General features: G+C 33.4%; 1 protein-coding gene across 4 annotated transcripts in view; it reads left to right on the top strand.

Annotated features, from left to right (window-relative positions):
• AKAP11 (A-kinase anchoring protein 11) overlaps positions 1-18,081 on the top strand; it is a 71,220-nt gene that overhangs the window by 22,227 nt on the left and 30,912 nt on the right. For 3 of the 4 annotated variants that reach the window (XM_031958427.1, XM_031958429.1, XM_031958426.1), the window contains exons 2-3: positions 781-868; positions 12,074-12,191. In XM_031958427.1, coding sequence (XP_031814287.1) covers positions 12,123-12,191 — 69 coding nt within the window. In that variant the 5' untranslated portion in view covers positions 781-868; positions 12,074-12,122. Of the gene's footprint in view, positions 1-780; positions 869-12,073; positions 12,192-15,719; positions 15,951-18,081 lie in introns of those variants that run through there. The other variant, XM_031958428.1, reaches the window with a different exon arrangement.

Raw genomic sequence — 18,081 nt, 5'->3', positions numbered from 1 at the left:
CGGAAAGTGCATTAATCTGTGTTCAGAAGGTACAGAAATTAGCTGTGCTGCCTAAAGCTCGAAAAGCAGGCTTCTCACTTGTGTGTAGTATTTATGGGATCAGGTCACCTATGGAGAGAGTAGTAAGGCCATCAGACAGTAGGTTTTATTTTTTATGTTTTTTATTTCCTCTTGTTTAGTGGGGTTTTGTAATGTCCGGGCTAGCTCTCTGGAGGACCCTGGGATCAGTGGCTGGTCAAAGATGGAGTCTGGAATCTGGAGTCTGAAGCCTGAAGCCTGAAGTCTTCTCTATGTCTGTGGCTGAGAGAGCGTTCCCAGTTGTCCCAGCCCTTAAATACTTCACTATGATTACATCATTACAGCAACCATTACATCACCATACTAAGTACTATGTACATGCTTAACTATAAATACCTTGATGACCTAGATTTAAGTACACCTTTTCAGAGTTCCAACCCTCTACAGGGTTTTGGTTTGTTTTTTTTTATATTAGAGACAGGCATTCATCTGAGAAGCAGTTGTTCATTATACTGCCTGAAATCTTAGTGCTTTTCATTTTGGAAAGACTTCATTATTATCAAATATGTCCATATTTCTGTTTACATGCTTCTTTAGTAGGAAATACTGTAATTATTTGCAACTTTTTTCTCTATCCTAATGCACTAAGGATGTAATTTCTAGGGATTTCTAGGAATAGCCTTTATGTCCTCATGTGGATATATGATAAATTATTTGTCGTTAATTCAGTTTTCTCTTAACTTACCTACTTTTTCCTTGCAGTATGTTGTAGAAAAAAAGAGCATTGGACTTGAAATCAGAACTGGCTTTGAGTTCCAGCTGTGCCACTTATTAGCTGTGTCACCTTGGGGTAAGTCACTTAATTACTCTGATCCTCAATTAGTAGTAGCATACATTTATTTAACTTTTTTTTTACATTTTATAAAATGCTTTTCTCAGAGAAACACTGTGTATCTCTATTATGTTTTATAAATGTCAACTGGCTCAAGTTTTTGGACTATATTTTAGTATATTGTTCATCACATCATGCTATATCTTAATTTGTAATATGGGAATAAACATATTTAACCAGCTTACCTCAAAAGATTGTCCTGATTTTGAGTATTCTATAACCCTAAATATTATATAAATATGGACTGATATTATATTTATTTATGTTTTCTCAAAATATGTATATAACTGTTTTTAATTAAAATGCTGGAGAATGCTATGCATTTTTTATTACTTATTTTTGTCATGAACTACTTGTTCCCCAGTGTTCTTTAGAAACTTCATTCTGTCTACTTATACCACTCTTCATTCTCTTCTGATCATGTACATATTATATCCACATGTATATGTGTGTGCATATGTGTATATATAGGATATCCTTAGTCATAGTTTCAATCAATATATTTTATTTTTTTTCACTTAATGTTATTTTAAAGAACATCTTTTCATATATAGATATAGTTGAGCATACTTGTTATTTTTAATGGATTTATAGTATTTCATTATATTATTATAGTGTTTGCTTTTATTATTCTGCCATTGTGAGATATTTTGTCATTCCAGGTTTTTTGCTATTATAAATATTACTACTGTGAATGTCTTTGTACAAGTTAATTTTTTTTCTTTTGAGTTTTTCCTTGTGCAAAGATGAGAACTTAAATAGTTACAGTGTCTTTTACATAGTAAGTGTTGAACAAAAATATTTGTTGAATGAATGAATTCTGGATTACTCTAAAGAATAAGCCAATTTCAGCCCTCTTTGTAGTGTCCAGAAACTGGAAACAGAGTGGATGCCCATCAAATGGAGAATGGCTGAATAAATTGTCATATATGAATATTATGGAATATTATTGTTTGGTAAGAAATGACTGATGATAAGTGAAATGAGCAGGTCCAGAAGATCATTATATACTTCAACAACAATACTGTATGAGGATGTATTCTGATGGACATGGCTCTCTTCAACAATGAGATGAACCAAATCAGTTCCAATAGAGCAGTAATGAATTGAACCAGCTACACCCAGCGAAAGAACCATTACGTAGAATTTCCAATCCCTCTATTTTTGCCTGTCTGCATTTTTGATTTCCTTCACAGGCTAATTGTACACTATTTCAAAGTCCAATTCTTTTTGTACAGCAAAATAACTGTTTGGACATGTATACTTATATTGTATTTAAATTATACTTTAACATATTTAAAATAAATAAATAAAAAAATAAAAAAAAGAATAAGTCACTTTACAGTTCTGCCAACAATATAGGTACACTTCTGTCTTATCTATAATGTCTTATATTGCTAGTGGAATAGTAGTATACACAGGAAGGTAGAGAGTCAGTCAGAGAATTAAGAAAATTGACTTTCTCCTACCTTTTGCCTATATTCTCTGTATGACCACAAACAAGTCCCTTAACCACTCAATGACCACACTCACTAAGACTGTGCATTAGAAATTAATTGTTGTGCTGTTTTGACATAGGGAGTTGTTACATTGGGTCTGGAAGTTCCCTTCATCAATCAGATCAGGGTTAGGGTTAGGAGGTTCCATTCCTCTTTTCTGCCACCTTTATCCTCCCTTCTCCAAAAATTGTTCCTGTTAAGCCTAACCAGTTTTTTATTTATTTATTTTTTTTTTTGCATTTGATGATTTTGCTGTAGAACTTGTAGACAGTCTTAATAAAATTAAAATTCTCCCAGTTCATTTAGAAAAAATGTTATTTTTGGGATATATGATATAGTTGATTATGGCTTTAGGTATATTTGTGTTTATATGTTTTAAAGGGGGGAAGAATTTTTTACCTTTTTACCTTTTTTTTTTTCCTGAGGCAATGGGGTTAAGTGACTTGCCCAGGGTCATACAGCTAGGAAATATTAAGTGTCTGAGGCCAGATTTGAACTTAGGTCCTCCTGACTTCAGAATTGATACTCTTTCCACTATGCCATGTAGCTGCCTCTTGATCCATATTTTTGAAGTGCTTTGTAGTAATTTGTATATTTTTAACTACTTTGTGTGAGAAGTTTTTAATTCATTTTGCAGATTAAAAAAAGTCTTAATTTTTGTAACTGATACATAGTGAAAAGGACTTGAACATTTTGAATGGACTTTTGTTCCCTCTTTCCTTTAGCTGAAGAACTTTTGTTGCCATCATCTTCATTGTTCCTAGTGGCTTTCATGGCCACTATATTCTTTCCAGGCAGCCTCAATGAAAGGCCTTTACTAATTGTAGGACATGATGACAGAGAACTAGAATCTCTGGAGTGAGAGGTGCTTAAAGAAACTAGTAGATTGTGGTATAGTCTTTTTATTTAAGCATTAAATGCAATACTGATGCTACAGACTACAGCTTCTTGTCTTTCTTTATGTTTAGAGGGTAAGAGGAGTTGTACTATGACTGACAAAATTAGTCATTGAAATAATGAAATTAAGGTTTATAAGTCCTGTGGGAAAAGTAGTGCAAATATGATTCCCATTCTAACATTGTGGAAATTGATGCTTCAAGTGTTTTAACTTACCATTTGGTCATGCAGCTAAAATAGTTTCAGAAACTGACCTCCAATCTTATTCATCTAATTTAGGGGTTCGTAACCTTTTTTGTGTCTGGACCCTTTGGCAGTCTGAGGAAATCTTTGGATTCCTTAGATGGAATTGGTAAATAATCGAAGGAAATGGTCATTTTCAGAAGTTGGTGAAAATAAAGATAGGAAGAAATAGAGCTAATTCCTCCTGTGATTATATTCAGTTCTTTGTTATTTGTTGTGAGTTCATGAATGATTATAACCAGAGAAAGCCCCTACATGAGGGGATCCTTATGCAATTAAGACATCAGGAATGGTTCAGTTCATGACGCAGTAGAAATGGTAACTTTGAAATTAGAATGGAGGTTCTTGATGTCAATTTGGGGGGGATATACCTATTTATTTATTTTTCATTATTGGTATATTTTTTTTTTTTTGCTTTTTATTTACAAGTTATATGCATGGGTGATTTTTTTAGCATTGACAATTGCAAAACCTTTTGTTTCAACTTTTCCCCTCCTTCCTCCCACCGCCTCCTCCAGACAGCAGGTTGACCAACACATGTTAAATATGTTAAAGTATAAGTTAAATACAACGTATGTATACATATCCATACAGTTATTTTGCTGTACAAAAAGAATCAGACTTTGAAATAGTGTACAATTAACCTGTGAAGGAAATAAAAAATGCAGGCGGACAAAAATAGAGGGATTGGGAATTCTATGAAGTGGTTCATACTCATTTCCCAGAGTTCTTTTGCTGGCTGTAGCTGGTTCAATTCATTACTGCTCTATTGGAACTGATTTGGTTCATCTTCATTGAAGAAAGCCACTTCCATCAGAATTAATCATCATATTATCGTTGAAGTATATAATGATCTCCTGGCCCTGCTCATTTCACTCAGCATCAGTTCATGTAAGCCTCTCCAGGTCTTTCTGAAATTATCCTGCTGGTCATTTCTTTTAGAGCAATAATATTCCATAGTATTCACATACCACAATTTATTCAGCCATTCTCCAATTGATGGGCATCCATTCAGTTTCCAATTTCTGGCCACTACAAAGAGGGTGGCCACAAACATTCTTGCACATACAGGTCCCTTTCCCTTCTTTAAGATTTCTTTGGGATATAAGCCCAGTAGTAACACTGCTGGATCAAAGGGTATGCACAGTCTGATAACTTAACGAGTATAGTTCCAAATTGATCTCCAGAATGGTGGTATGTATTCACAATTCCACCAACCTTGATGTCAATTTCACAGATTTTTCAGAGGTTACAAGTTTTTTTTTGTTTGTTTGTTTTTGTTTTTGTTTTTCTTGTTTGTTGCATTTATTCACTCCTCCTACATTTCTATTGTTTGGAATGTTTAGTTCTTTGTTATTCATTGTGAGTTCATGAATAATTATGTATGATTAAGGTTACATTTGTAGGTATCCTAAGCTCCATTGGTCTTTGGAGTACATTCTGTTTCCTTCTATATTTTCTAGTAGATACAGAATAGTCTTGTATTATTTAAATATTCTTTCCTTGGTAGGTTTTTCATACTTGCTTGTAGAATTTGTTGTTTCTGAATTGAATTGTTAAATTTAACCACTATGTGTCTTGAAGTCTTTATTTAATTATTTTCTGGAGGTGATCTGTGAATTTTTTCAACTGGAATTTCATGTTCTGTATTCAGAAAGTTCTGGACAGTTCTCTTATTTTATTTAGGGTTTTTTTTTTTTTTTTTGCCTTTTGTATTCTTCTAGATTTATAATGCTTAGGCTGTCTCTATGCATCGTATCTTTGGCATTAATTAGTTTTACTTGCAGAGTGAACATATTTTTTTTAATGTTATTTTTTTTTTTTGCTTTATTTCTTCTAGATTATCCTTCACTTTTGTTGTTCATTCTTGTTTCTTGCTGATAGTTGTCACTGAAAATTGCAGTTTTTCTATTCTTCCCATTATTGATTTACATTTCTCTAGTCAATGGTGATTCAGAGGCTTTTTTCCTATAACTAGAAATGGCTTTAATTTTTTCATCTGAAAAATTGTTCAAATTCTTTGACTGTTTATCAATTGGTGAATGGCTTATATTCTTAAAATTTGAGTCACTTTTTTCTATATTTTAGAAATGAGACTTTTATAGGAAACATTGGATATAAAAATTTTTCCCTACCTTTCTGCCTCCCTTCTAATCTTGGCTTAATTGGTTTTATTTGTACAAAACCTTTTAAATTTAATGTAATCAAAATTATCTATTTTACATTTTATAATGTTCTCTAGTTCTGCTTTGGCCATAAATTCCTTCCTTCTCCTCAGATCTGAGAGATAAACTAACCCTTGTGCTCCTTAATTCACTTATAGTATTATCATTTATGTCTAAATCTATGAAACCATTTCTATATTGGTCAATGCCTATTTTCTTTGCCAATTTTTTTTTAATATTTTCTCAGCAATTTTTGTCAAATAATGAGTTTTTAGGTTGGAAGCTGGAATCTTTTAAATTGATCAAACACCAGATAACTATAGTTAGTGACTATTGTGTCTTGTGAACCTAATCTATTCCACTGAAACCCTACTTTGTTTCTTAGCCAGTACTAAGTGATTTTGATGATTACCATTTTATGATTTAGTTTTAGGTTTGATAGAGCCAGGCTACCTTTCTTTGCATTTTTTCTAATTAATGCTCTTGAAATTCTTGACCTTTTCTTCTTCTAGAGCAGCATCATATCTTTGTCTCCTTCCTAATGAAAAAATATAAACATAGAAAAATTATAGTTAATTTATATATGATACAAATTCTGATTTTTTTATACAAATCCTAACATAAGCATTTGATGTGAGGCAGTCTTCACAGAAACTTAATAGAACACTTAGCTCAATTTAATGTTATACACACACACACACACACACACATACATGTATGTGTGTATATATAAAGTATTTAATATTCCTCTTCAAATTCTCCTGAAGTCTTTAACATGAAACGGGTTTTAGTGATATAATGTGTTTCCCTGTCTCTGGGAACTCATTAAGTGACCCAGTATAATAAACATCTCTAGATTTAATAAATAACATATATCTCAGTGTACATATTGCTCTCTTTCAAAAGTATGTAGAATCTGTTGTGATTAATGAAATATAAATTTATTTAAAAGTATTAGGAGTTTATAGTTACATTTGGTCACTTTCTTGAAACTCATCAGTTCCAATGAATTTAAGATTTCTATTTAGTTAACTCCAAGATTTGTATACCTGCATATCTCTCCTCAGCTCTAATCCCATATCACTAATAGCTTATTGGACATTTTTAACAGGTTCTTATTGGTGTATTAAATTCATTTTGTTTAAAATAGAATTCAGTCTTCAAACCCCAACTCTTCTTCCTTCTTTCTCTTTTATATTTGAGGCTACATATCAAAGTTTACAACCTTTGTGACATGCTTGATGAGGTTTAGGTTTTGGGGTTCCCTTCTGTCAGGGAACCAATATGATGTAATGCCAAAGAAACTAAGCAAGACAAGAGATTAGAGTCCAATTCAATAGTTTATTAAATGGAGAGAAACACTGGGACCAATGGATCCATGTTTGATCCCAGGGCTAGATGAGACTATCATCTCAAAGAGTCTACCCCCGAGTATTGGGACAGCAAGCTTCTTTATAGAATAACAAGAACAATGACATAATGGAGGTACCTAGGTGGGGATAACCTAATGGTGAGGGAGGCCCCTAGGATGATACAAAGGACGTTGCCCCTAGGATGATACAAAGGAGGTTACTGATATTCTAATGACATCTAAAATGGATAAATCTTTATCTTGTCAAACATTAAGAAGGAATTTCTATAACCTAAAGATATAAAACCTTTATCTCAAACACTAAGAGGGAAAGGTTATAACCTGAGGCAGAATAACTAAATAGGACAATCGGAGAAACTGGGTCATGACCTTAAAAGGGAACTTTGGCACAACATTGATGAGGTCTAGATTTATGGAACCAAAATGAGATTAGGGTTCCTGGTGGTCAGGGAGTTAAATGATAAGGTCTAGTGGCAGGTTCAGAGTTCAGGGAACATAAATGGAGAGGTTTGGCTCTCCTGCATCCTCTTGGGATTCGGCACCAGGGTAGGGAGTTTTGGGGAAACCTCTTCTGGTGGCGTTGAGATTCTTTGTAAAGGAATTTACAAACCTGAAAAGGCTAGACTGATAAAAGAGGTTTATTATTGGCATTGGGAAGTCAGCCTTTACTATGAAAGAATAGAAGGGCTGACTTCCTTAGAGCCAAAGTCTGACAGAGAGGTAAGTTTCTAGTAGAGAGATCGTGACAGAGGGGTATAAGTCTCGTTAGGGAAATAGGTGAGGATAAAGACAGGGTAACTCTGGAAGAGCATATTATTCCAGTGGGCAAAGGTTTCCTTGGCATAGCATGGCTTGGCAAGACCTCTGCAAGGTGTTGTTTCAAGTTGGCTCTTTTTATCTACAAGCTGTGTTTCAGTTTGGGCTGGAATTTGAATAGAATTGAATGAGTCTTTAATTCAATAGGGTTGGAATTCATTTAGCTCAGGACTGAACCTACTCTACCTAGATAAATCATTTTATCTGATTCCCTGGTGAGGTCCCTCACTGAGGCAGAATTGAAGGAAATTTCTCTTTCCAAGAGTTTCAGAGAGTTTTGGGATCCCTTCTTCACTTTGAACTATTTCTTATTTATATTTTGCCAAAATGTGTCTTTCTATCTTCATAATATTTTTCATAAAAGTCTTCTCACCATTCATGAGAGTGCTAACCTAATTCAGGCCTTCACTACCTCACCTAGACTATTGCAGTAGCCTTCCATTTGTTCTCCTTTCTTTAATTTTCTCCATATATCTGACAAAATGATTTTCATAAGGTGTAGCAATGATCGTGCCATTTCTTTGCTCAGCAAACTTCAGTGACTCAGTGTTGCCTTTAGTTCAAAGTAGAAATTCCTTTGTCCTGCTTCACATTCTGGCTTCTGGGTTCTTTCTAGTTTTCTTACACTTTACAGTACTGCTCCTGGCAGCTATACTGCCCTATTTGTTCACCACACCTGATGCTCTATCTCACATCTCTCTGCTTTTACAATGAGCCTTCTCTCATTGGAATCTCTAGTTTCTTTCATAATGTAGCCTTAGTACAACCTTCTTCCAAAAGCTCTTCTTGGTCCTCAAGCTGATATCATACTCCCTTCCCCAAACTATTTTGTATTTGTTTTGTGTATTTTGTGTATATTCTGTGCAAACTTAAATGTGTACATGATCTCTATTAAAATGGCAACTTCTTAAAGTCTGTTTTACTTGTCTTTGTATTTCCAGTGCTTATGGAGATACAATAATATAAATACTTGTTGATCATTTTCTTAATTATTAGCTAGCAATAATACAATTACTAAATTGATGATGGGTTGGTTTCCACTTTTTCTGCAGCTTAAATTATTGCTCAAGGCACTAAGAGGTTACATGCTTTGCTCAGGGTAGGATAACCAGGATGTTTCAGTCAGGACTTAAACCCAAGTCTTCTTCATTTGCAGACCAACTCTATCCATTTTGGTATGCTGCCTCTCAGGGGTTTAAGATTTATTTTAAGTGAATCCTCTGCTTCATATTTAATTCAGTTTTCACTATGGGAAGTGGGAAGGAAATACTTTTACTGCCATATGTATATGTCCTGATAATTAAATTTACCACTTTAAACTCATTCTCTAAGATTCCTATGAATGAGAAACTTTTTTTTTTTATTAAGCAACTGGGGATACAAATACAAAATCAGAAAATGTTTTTCCTCAAACATTTTACATTATTATAATGGAGGAGAAATATATGAATGTGGCCAAGAAGAGGCACTTAGATATATGAGGACATAGATTGAGACACTCCATCCAGGAACAATGGCAGAGTTGGTTTGATTATCGTTCTTGATTCTAGAACTGTAGGAAAGTAGGACGTATATGAATGGAAAAGGTATGTGCCTGGAGGGTTGAGGTCATTGTGGAAAAAGGTGACCAAGAGGAAAAAAGTGAATTGAATCATAGTTTTTGTTTATTTCCTAAAGTAGCTATTTGGATGAAACAGTCACTAATCAGAAGATTGAGACCACAGACTGGAAATTCCTCCAGGACATGGTTTTTACTGTCTCAGGCAAGATAGTTTCAATAATTCTTCTTTATAGGCATGTTCAGTTTATACATTGAGAAAGGAACCAATTATGAAATCTTAATTTTCATATAGTTAAGAAGTATTTAGTAAAATGTATCTGTCGTTAGGATATGTAATATTATATATCCATAGTTCTTGTCCTTTACAGTGAAGGGAAAAGGAGGGGTGGAAGTGGGTTTTTTTTTTTTTTTTTTAATGCTTTTTGGGATGTTAGGTAGTTATAATTACACAGCACTCAGTTTTGGGTCTTTTTTTTCATTCTGTTTATATTGTCATTTTGTATATCTTTCCTAGATAAGTTTACTCCTCATTAATTCAAGAATCTTCTCATGCTTTTTGGAATTATTCATATTGCTCATTTGTTAAATTACAATGTTATTCCATTATATTCATGTTAAATAATTTGTTGATCAATTTCCAAATTATTGGTCATCTGCTTTATTTTTAGTTTTTTTCATATCACAAAATACTGCTATAGATATTTTGATATTTATTTTCTGATTTTGAACTCATTAAGGTATAATACCTAATAACCACTGGAATCCATGGACATTTTTAGATACTTTGTTAACATAATGCCAAATAGGTTTCTAGGAAAGCTGGACTGATTCACAGCTCAATCAGTAGTGTATTAGTGTGTCTTTCTATATCTCTTTCAATATCAGCTGTCCCAGTCTTTGCCATATTGCTGTATATGATTTGAAACTTCAGGATTGTTTTGGTTTGCATTTATTTTATTAGTTATTTGGAACATTGTTTTATATAATTTTATTTTTGTTTAGTTTCAGTTGTGTCTGACTCTTGGTGACACCATTTGGGATTTTGTTGGCAAAGATAGTAGAGTGGTGTGCCATTTCTTTCTAACTCACTTTGCAACTGAGTTACTGAAACAGAAACTGAGGCTAAAAGTGTTAAGTGACTTGCCCAGGATCATATAGCTAATAAATGTGTGAGGTCTATTTGGATTCAGGTCTTCCTGACTCTTAAAGCCTGGTTTTCTATCCACTGTGCCACTGAGCTGTCCTGTTTGCAATTTTTTTTTCAATAATTATTTATAACCAGAAGCCTTTTATAGTTTATACTAAGTCTTTTTACTCCATTCTTAGCAAATGACTTTTAGTCTTAAATAATTCTTCTGGTTTCTATCATCTAAGTATCAAAACAGAGAAATAGCACAATATGTAACTCATAGGGAGATTGCCTTGAACCAGGAAGACCTAGAGTCAAGTTCTGCCACTGACATATACTAGCTATGTGACCGTTGGCATGTCTTTTAACCTTTAGTCCTCTAGGCAATTCTCTAACACTGTGAATTGAAAAGAAAAGTCAGTCTGAATTGGGAGAATTTGCTTTTTTAGAGATATATACGATACAAAGATCATTTCCCCATAATTGTCAACTTGCTTTAATATCTGAATTATGTTGATTTTGTTAGTTTAACAGATTTTTAATTTTATGTAATTTATGTAATTTGTTATCTTTTAATTTTTTGTGATCTTTATCCTTTGTTTAAGAATTCTTAATTCCCTAACCACAACTATGATACCTGATGTTTTTCCTCTAATTTTTTTAATAACATGCCTTTTAAGTTTCAGGTCACAGTAAATAATAAGTTCTTTTTAAGATTTAAAAGATTTTTTTTTCTTTTTTAAATACTTATTATTGAAATTGTGCAACCTGAAGGACAGTATGAGTCAAAAGAGATGTTAAGTAATGCAGAAACTGAAATTCTTTACATATAACTAGTACTTTATTACTAGCAGTTTGTAAAGCATTTTACCAATATTTCATTAAGGTAGAAGTCACACAATAGCAATATCAGAAGAGGAATACAAATATCATTATTCACAGAAATGCTAAATGATTTGCTCACAGCCACACACCTAATAAGTTCAGAGGTAGACTGTGAAACAGTTTTCTGCTAACTTGGGGTTCATCACTCTTTCCCTTAGGCCATGCCTCCTGTTAAGCCAATAAGTACATTCTAAATTAGGACAGCTAGGTGACATAGTGAATAGTGCACCAGGCTGAGTCATGAAACCTGAGTTCAATTCCAAACTCAGATACTTAATAACTGTATGACTCTGGGCAAGCCAATTAATCCTGTTTGCCTCAGTTCTTCATCTTTAAAATGAACCCAGAGAAGGAAATGGCAAACTATTACAGCATCTGCAAACCAATTACCAAAAGGGGACATGGAGAGTTGGATACAACTGAAAAACAGTTAAAAAAAAAAAAAATCCTCCAAAGTACCATGCTGAATTAGTTTTAAAATTATAGGTCACTAATTTTTAATTAGTGATATTAATATAAAATGATTATTTGATTTACTTATGTCAGGAATTGATGCCCTCTTTTAATGTATGTGTGTGTGTGTGTTTTTTTTTAAGGTGTTTTTGGAGTAATTCTTCATTGATTAATTGCAAACTACATATAGTTATGGATACTTATCAGACTGTTAAAAGCAATAAAATGAAGACAATGAAGGCTACAATGTCTGTCAAAAAAGTAAGTGTGTGATTGTTTTGTTAAATAACACTCTTTAGACCTGGAACTTTTTCATTTCACAGTTGATATAGTTGGGACCCCCTATGATTATGACTTCTATATGACCACATAACTAATTAGAATCAAAGTTAGAAGTTGGGACTAGAACTAAGTCTTTTGACTATAGTATGGCATACTTTCCTTTACATCATGCAGTTAAAATTTTTGTCTAGTTTTTAAGAAAATTCTTTGTAAGGCAAAGAATTTATAATTTACCATTGCTATTGTTAACAGGATTCTTTATTTTGATGTCAGTGAAACCAGAATTATAAAGTGACAGATTCGTTAAAAATCAATAATTTCACTAAAATTTTTAATCAGCTTTTTATTTTCTGTACTTAATTAGGGGGAAGGATGGAAATCCAAAGGAAATACAAAACAGTGAACTTTGTCGGTGGTGGTGGGGTTTTTTTTTTTTTTTTTCTTTTAAAGATTTTAATTCCTTCTCACAACTTCCTTGGTTGTGTCATGAAAATTAATGACACCATCTATCATATCCATGTTACACTCTCATCTTTATCACATTTGAAGGATAATTCATTGCCTCCATCTTCTGATCCTTTCTTTTGATATCTGGTCCACCTATATGTATCATGGATACCACTTCTGAATTTTTCTGATATTTAATTCCTATAATTATCTTCTGTTTCACTAGCATCTTCTACCTTAAAATGGGAATGATGATATCACGGGAAAGTTAGTGGATTTAGTTAGAAATCCTAGGTTTAATAAAGTCTTTGTCACTTAATAGGCTTTTCATTTTGAGTTAAGTCACTTTAGCTTCTCAAACTGTTTTCTGTTTTATAAAATTGAGAGTTATAAAATCCAATATTTAAATAATTTTTCACAGCATATAGAGCATTTCATAATCATCATTTCATTTGATCCTCATAACAATTTCGGAAGATAGATTGCGTATATGTAATCTTATCCATAGCTTATAGGTGAGGAATCTTAGGTCTGTTGGTAGTAAGTGATTTGCCAGAGTTCACGCCCAACTGGTAATTGGCAGAGTTAAACTTGGAAAAACTCACATCTTGTGATAACTAATCTAGCTAGTATACTAAACTAAAACTGCCTTAAATAATAGCTTGCATTTCCACAGTTCTGTGGACCATGTAGAGTTATTGTGAGTTAGGGCGATATCCACCCCAAGCACATGAAGATTTCTTCAAGCAAAATGAACAGATGAGATAATGTGTTCCAGCAGCCATAAAGGTGGCTGAAGCAGCTGTTGTGAAGAGCTTAGAGCTTAGTTAGACATCAGAGATGCCAAGGTCACCCACTGCATTCCAGGCCAAAGCCAGTTGGTTTGACTTTTGTTTTGCCACTGAACTCTGTTGACTCTGAAAGGGAAAGGGAGACTAATGACTTGTGCAGTGAGTGTTGACTCTGAAAGGGAAAGGGAGACTAATGACTTGTGTAGTTATGCCTCACTTAAATTCAGCTCACATTCAAATCAGACATTACCCTGTAGTAATAGCAGTTCTTTTCAAGCTCTATGTAAATGTTAACTGTTGTTATTCAAACATGCTGTGATCCTATTTCCTTTTCTTTTACTGCAGGCTTTTGGAATCTTTGATCTGTTAAAATTGTTTCTACTTTCAATCTTCCTGTTTTCAACAAGCCTATTAAGAGACCTGGCTTTGAAATAAAAAATTGTCTTCTGTTCTGATATATATTGTCTGTTTGACCGTGTGTAAATCTCCTTCTCTTGAAAGTTACTTCATTCAAGAAATAGTGAAGTGTAGTTGATAGTGAGCTATTCTTGGAATCGGAAAGATCTAGGTCCAAATTCTGCCTCTGATATTCTGCCTCTGAGATTATGTGATCCTGAGGTTCTCAGTGCTTCAGAAAGTTATTTAAAACTACAAGGTTGGTGTGCAAACAGTTGGTGATCCTGGTGAAGGAACTCCTTCTCCAGAAGTTGTATATTCGTTAATGAAATCACAGGATTATTAAAAAAATATTACTTCTTCCTATAATAGCTGACAGTTATAGAGCACTTTAAAATGTATAAAGTATATTTACATGTCATTTATGTCATTTGAGGATATATTAACTCTTGATCTTTTCTCAATCATCTCCTTTTGAATGATTTGAGACTGTCAATCTTTTATTTGATAGAAGCTAATACCTATCCTTTCCTAATATATTAAATTGCTCTATGATATCCTCAAGAAATGGACATGCAATCTCTGCTTGAAATTCTCTGGGAAGAAGAGGAATAGGGTTATCCTAATTTCAATTATTAGTTAAAAAAAAAAAAAAAAACTCTTGGAAAACTGTCTGCTTCCTTGACTTCTTATTATACTGTTCTGGTTCTTTTTCACATTTTATTGGTAGTGACAACATATAGGAAACTATGTACATCCAAGAAATGGGGTGATTGGGAAGATTTTTAGAGGGAAGGAATTAGTAGTAGGTAACCTGGCAAGGGCCTTTTGTAGAAAGTAGGATTTGAATGTGAAGAAAGCTAGGTGGCAGAGATAATAAGGGAGAACATTCTAGACTTAAGGGAATTTTATATCTGATGTTGAGGTAATAAGGAGCTTACTAGAATTTATCTTCTAGCATGTTAATTACATTTATAAAAACATTTTAAAATTCTTTGGTTTTTAATTCTTGCTTCATATCTTCTAGAAATTCTAGTTGTCTTTGTGTCCAAAGTTGTGTTTTTTTTTTTTTTTTTTTTTTTTTTGAGGTTTTGCTTTTAGTTGTTTTGGAGCCATTGACTCCTGCATTTGCATCTTGAACATCCCCATCACCGTAAAAAAAAAAAAAAAAAAAAAAAAAAAAAAAAAAGAAAATGGGAAGAGAACAAGCTTATATTAAGCACCTAATATGTGGCAGGCTCTGTGTTAAATACTTTACAAATTAATCTTATTTTATCCTCACAGCAGCCCTATGAGTTTAGTGCTATCATTATTTCCATTTTCTATTTAGGAAACTGAGGCAGAGCTTAAGTAACTTGCCTATGGTCACATAAGTAATAAGCATGTCCAGTGCTCTATCCCCTGCACTATTTAAATAAAAGCTATTCTTGACAGTTTTTAATAGTGTAATTCTTTTTTTTTTCCTAATTCTTCCAGCCTATTCCCTTACCTAGACTTATTGTTAGGGCCAGGCTCTGCATATTAATGGAGAGAATACATGATTTGGTCCTGTCACTTCTTTCTTAGGATAAAGAGTGTTATGTTGTTCCAGGATTTCAGGGATAACTCTAGAAATGAACCATTGTTCCTAAAGTGGTCTGATTAGGACATTGTCCTGAGCAATGCTCCTTTGATCTGAGTTTTCCAATTTTCTGATTTGAGTTTCTGTCAGAGCAAAAGGCTTGTTGGCTTGGCTGTTGGGAATTTTTCAGTTGACTATTGCTAGATTTAGCTACTATCAGTCATCTGGAAATCTCTACAAGTTCAGAAGTTAATCTTTGATTCCTAATATTGTTATTCCTCTGTAGGCTTCAACCTGAACTAGGATCTAGAAATGAAACTCTACTCTGTTCCTGAGGTCCAAGATATACATCTACTTCTTGCTTCTGAACTTAATCTTTGCTTGGTACACAAACTCAGGCTCTCAATAGCTCTGCACCTTAGAATGCTAGATGTAGTCGAAGAACCCCTTCTCAAACAGACGTGGATTTGTGACCTAGAACTGGGTAATAGGAGACAGAATTGACAGATGGCACCTGTTCCTGTTCCTGCATCTTACACAAAAGTAGGCCCCCTTTATACTGGATTTAGGACCTTTTTTTGTTGTGGTGCACACATACTTTCCTAATGTTGTAGTGTTACATATGGGGCATCCCTGTGTTGGAAACAAAATTCTGAACCTCAATCAGGACACAGTAAATGAACAAACTCAGGATGAGTGAAGCAATTTAAACTTTTAATACATTCCTGCATAAGTAAAAACATAGCCATTTACTCCTCCCAACCACACAGTCCCTTCTCCATCTCCCCCATGGCTGAAGAAATAAGGTTAACATTCTTTTCTGATCCTCTTACAACTACATCCCTTAATATCCCTTAATAAGGGAGAGGATTTCAGAATTCTTGAACATTTGTGGGTGATGGCAAGAACAAGGGTTGTTTGGGTTTGGCTTAGGTGGAATGGAGGAGTAGCTCATGGAAAGTGAATAGTTTGAGGAAAACTAAATGATTAAGGTATATGAGGGGAAAGTCAGTGTATATGTTGAAGGCCTGTAGATCAAAGCTGCTTAACTTGGGTTGCAAGCCCACATGGGGTAGGGTAACTGAATGTGGGAGTTGTAAAATTATGATTTTTTTTTATCAGTAAATGATTTGTATACTTTTTTTTAAAACATACCTGTATATCCAAGTCATATAAATATTTCTTGGCCAAAAAGGAGGGGGAAATGTGAGTGGAAAAAGTTTTAAGGAGCTCTACTGTAGATGATGATAGGAGTTGATGAAAATAATTGTAAGCCAGTTATCAAATTCATTGAGGAAGTAAAGGGCACAGTGACCTAGGGAGTTAATAAACAACTGGGATTTTGATGGGGTGACACAATTTATTTGAATAGAATAAATAGAAAGCAAGAGCATATGCAATGTAAGTGATAGAGGAAGAGGGAGCAGTTGTCTTTCTTCTAGGTATGTCCATAATATATACATGGAATGTATGAAACTGACTAGAAATATCATTAAGATAAAAAGTTAGGTAATAGTAGAGTTTTTTTTTCCCCTTGATATTTCTTTTTATTCTTTCTTATAGGTTGGAAAGGTAGGGTCCTCTCTGGCTTTCCTAAGTGTTTTGTTGTTGTTGTTGTTGTTGTTTTCTTCTTCTAGCCAAGAGGAGTCTTAAATATCTAGTTCCAGTTTTCTAGGAAGCTAGAAGAATTTGTTTGTTTTTAAATATGGGAGCTGAGGAGATCACCCATTGAAATAGTACAAAAGGAGAAGAGAAGAGGGCCCATAGAGCTCTCTGGAACATCTCAGAGAGAGTAATGTCAAAAAACTTTATAATTTTCACATGTCAGAAGTACATATGATCAGAACAGTAAATGAGTAATTTTTCTTTAAGCTGAATGTTTGTATATAAAATTAAAAAAACACTATCTGTGAAATTTCGCAGAGTAGCTCACATGAGGGTCTGGCACTATGTGAATATTAATACTTCCACTAGCTTTTTTTAATGATTCTCTTTTTCCAGTCTAATTAAATTTTATATTTATAAATAATAAACACAATTTACATATATATGTTTATTTACATATATGTAATTTCAATATATATGTGTGAATTCATGTGGGTATAAATGCATTCATGTAAACATGTGTATACATAGAGGTGGCTAGATGTACATTGAAGAGAATACTGGTCTTGGTGTCATGAAAACCTGAATTCAGATGCAACTAGCAGGCAAGTCATCTACTTAGCAGTTTCCTCAATTCCTTACAATAGTACCCATCTGCAGTTGTTTTGAGGATCAAATGAAATAATATTTGTAAAGCACTTGGTATAATGCCAAGTAGATTCATAATAGATGCTATATAGATGATAATTGCCAATATTACTATTATTATTATTATTATTATGGTTTTGTATGTGGTAATTATTTTAATTCTTTACTTGGTATATATGGGTAATTCAGTCAAGCCATCAATTTTTCCTCAATTTTGACTGAAGTTACTTGAATCATTCAGATAATGTTTCAATGATTCATTCTTTTTTAACATGTCCATATGAAACTGTGTTTAGGAATATTGACTTTAAGACTTCATCCGATTTAAAATTTAAACCACAGAACATTTTTGTTTGTATTTTTATCACTCTGGATTGTGAACTATTCTCTGTGCTTTATTAGTATTTTTCCACTTTGATTT

This window comes from Sarcophilus harrisii, chromosome 3 (genome assembly GCF_902635505.1).
Source record: "Sarcophilus harrisii chromosome 3, mSarHar1.11, whole genome shotgun sequence".
Taxonomy (NCBI): Eukaryota; Metazoa; Chordata; class Mammalia; order Dasyuromorphia; family Dasyuridae; genus Sarcophilus; species Sarcophilus harrisii.
The sequence above is the reverse complement of the archived record's forward strand: the minus strand, read 5'-3'. Positions and strand labels throughout refer to the sequence as shown.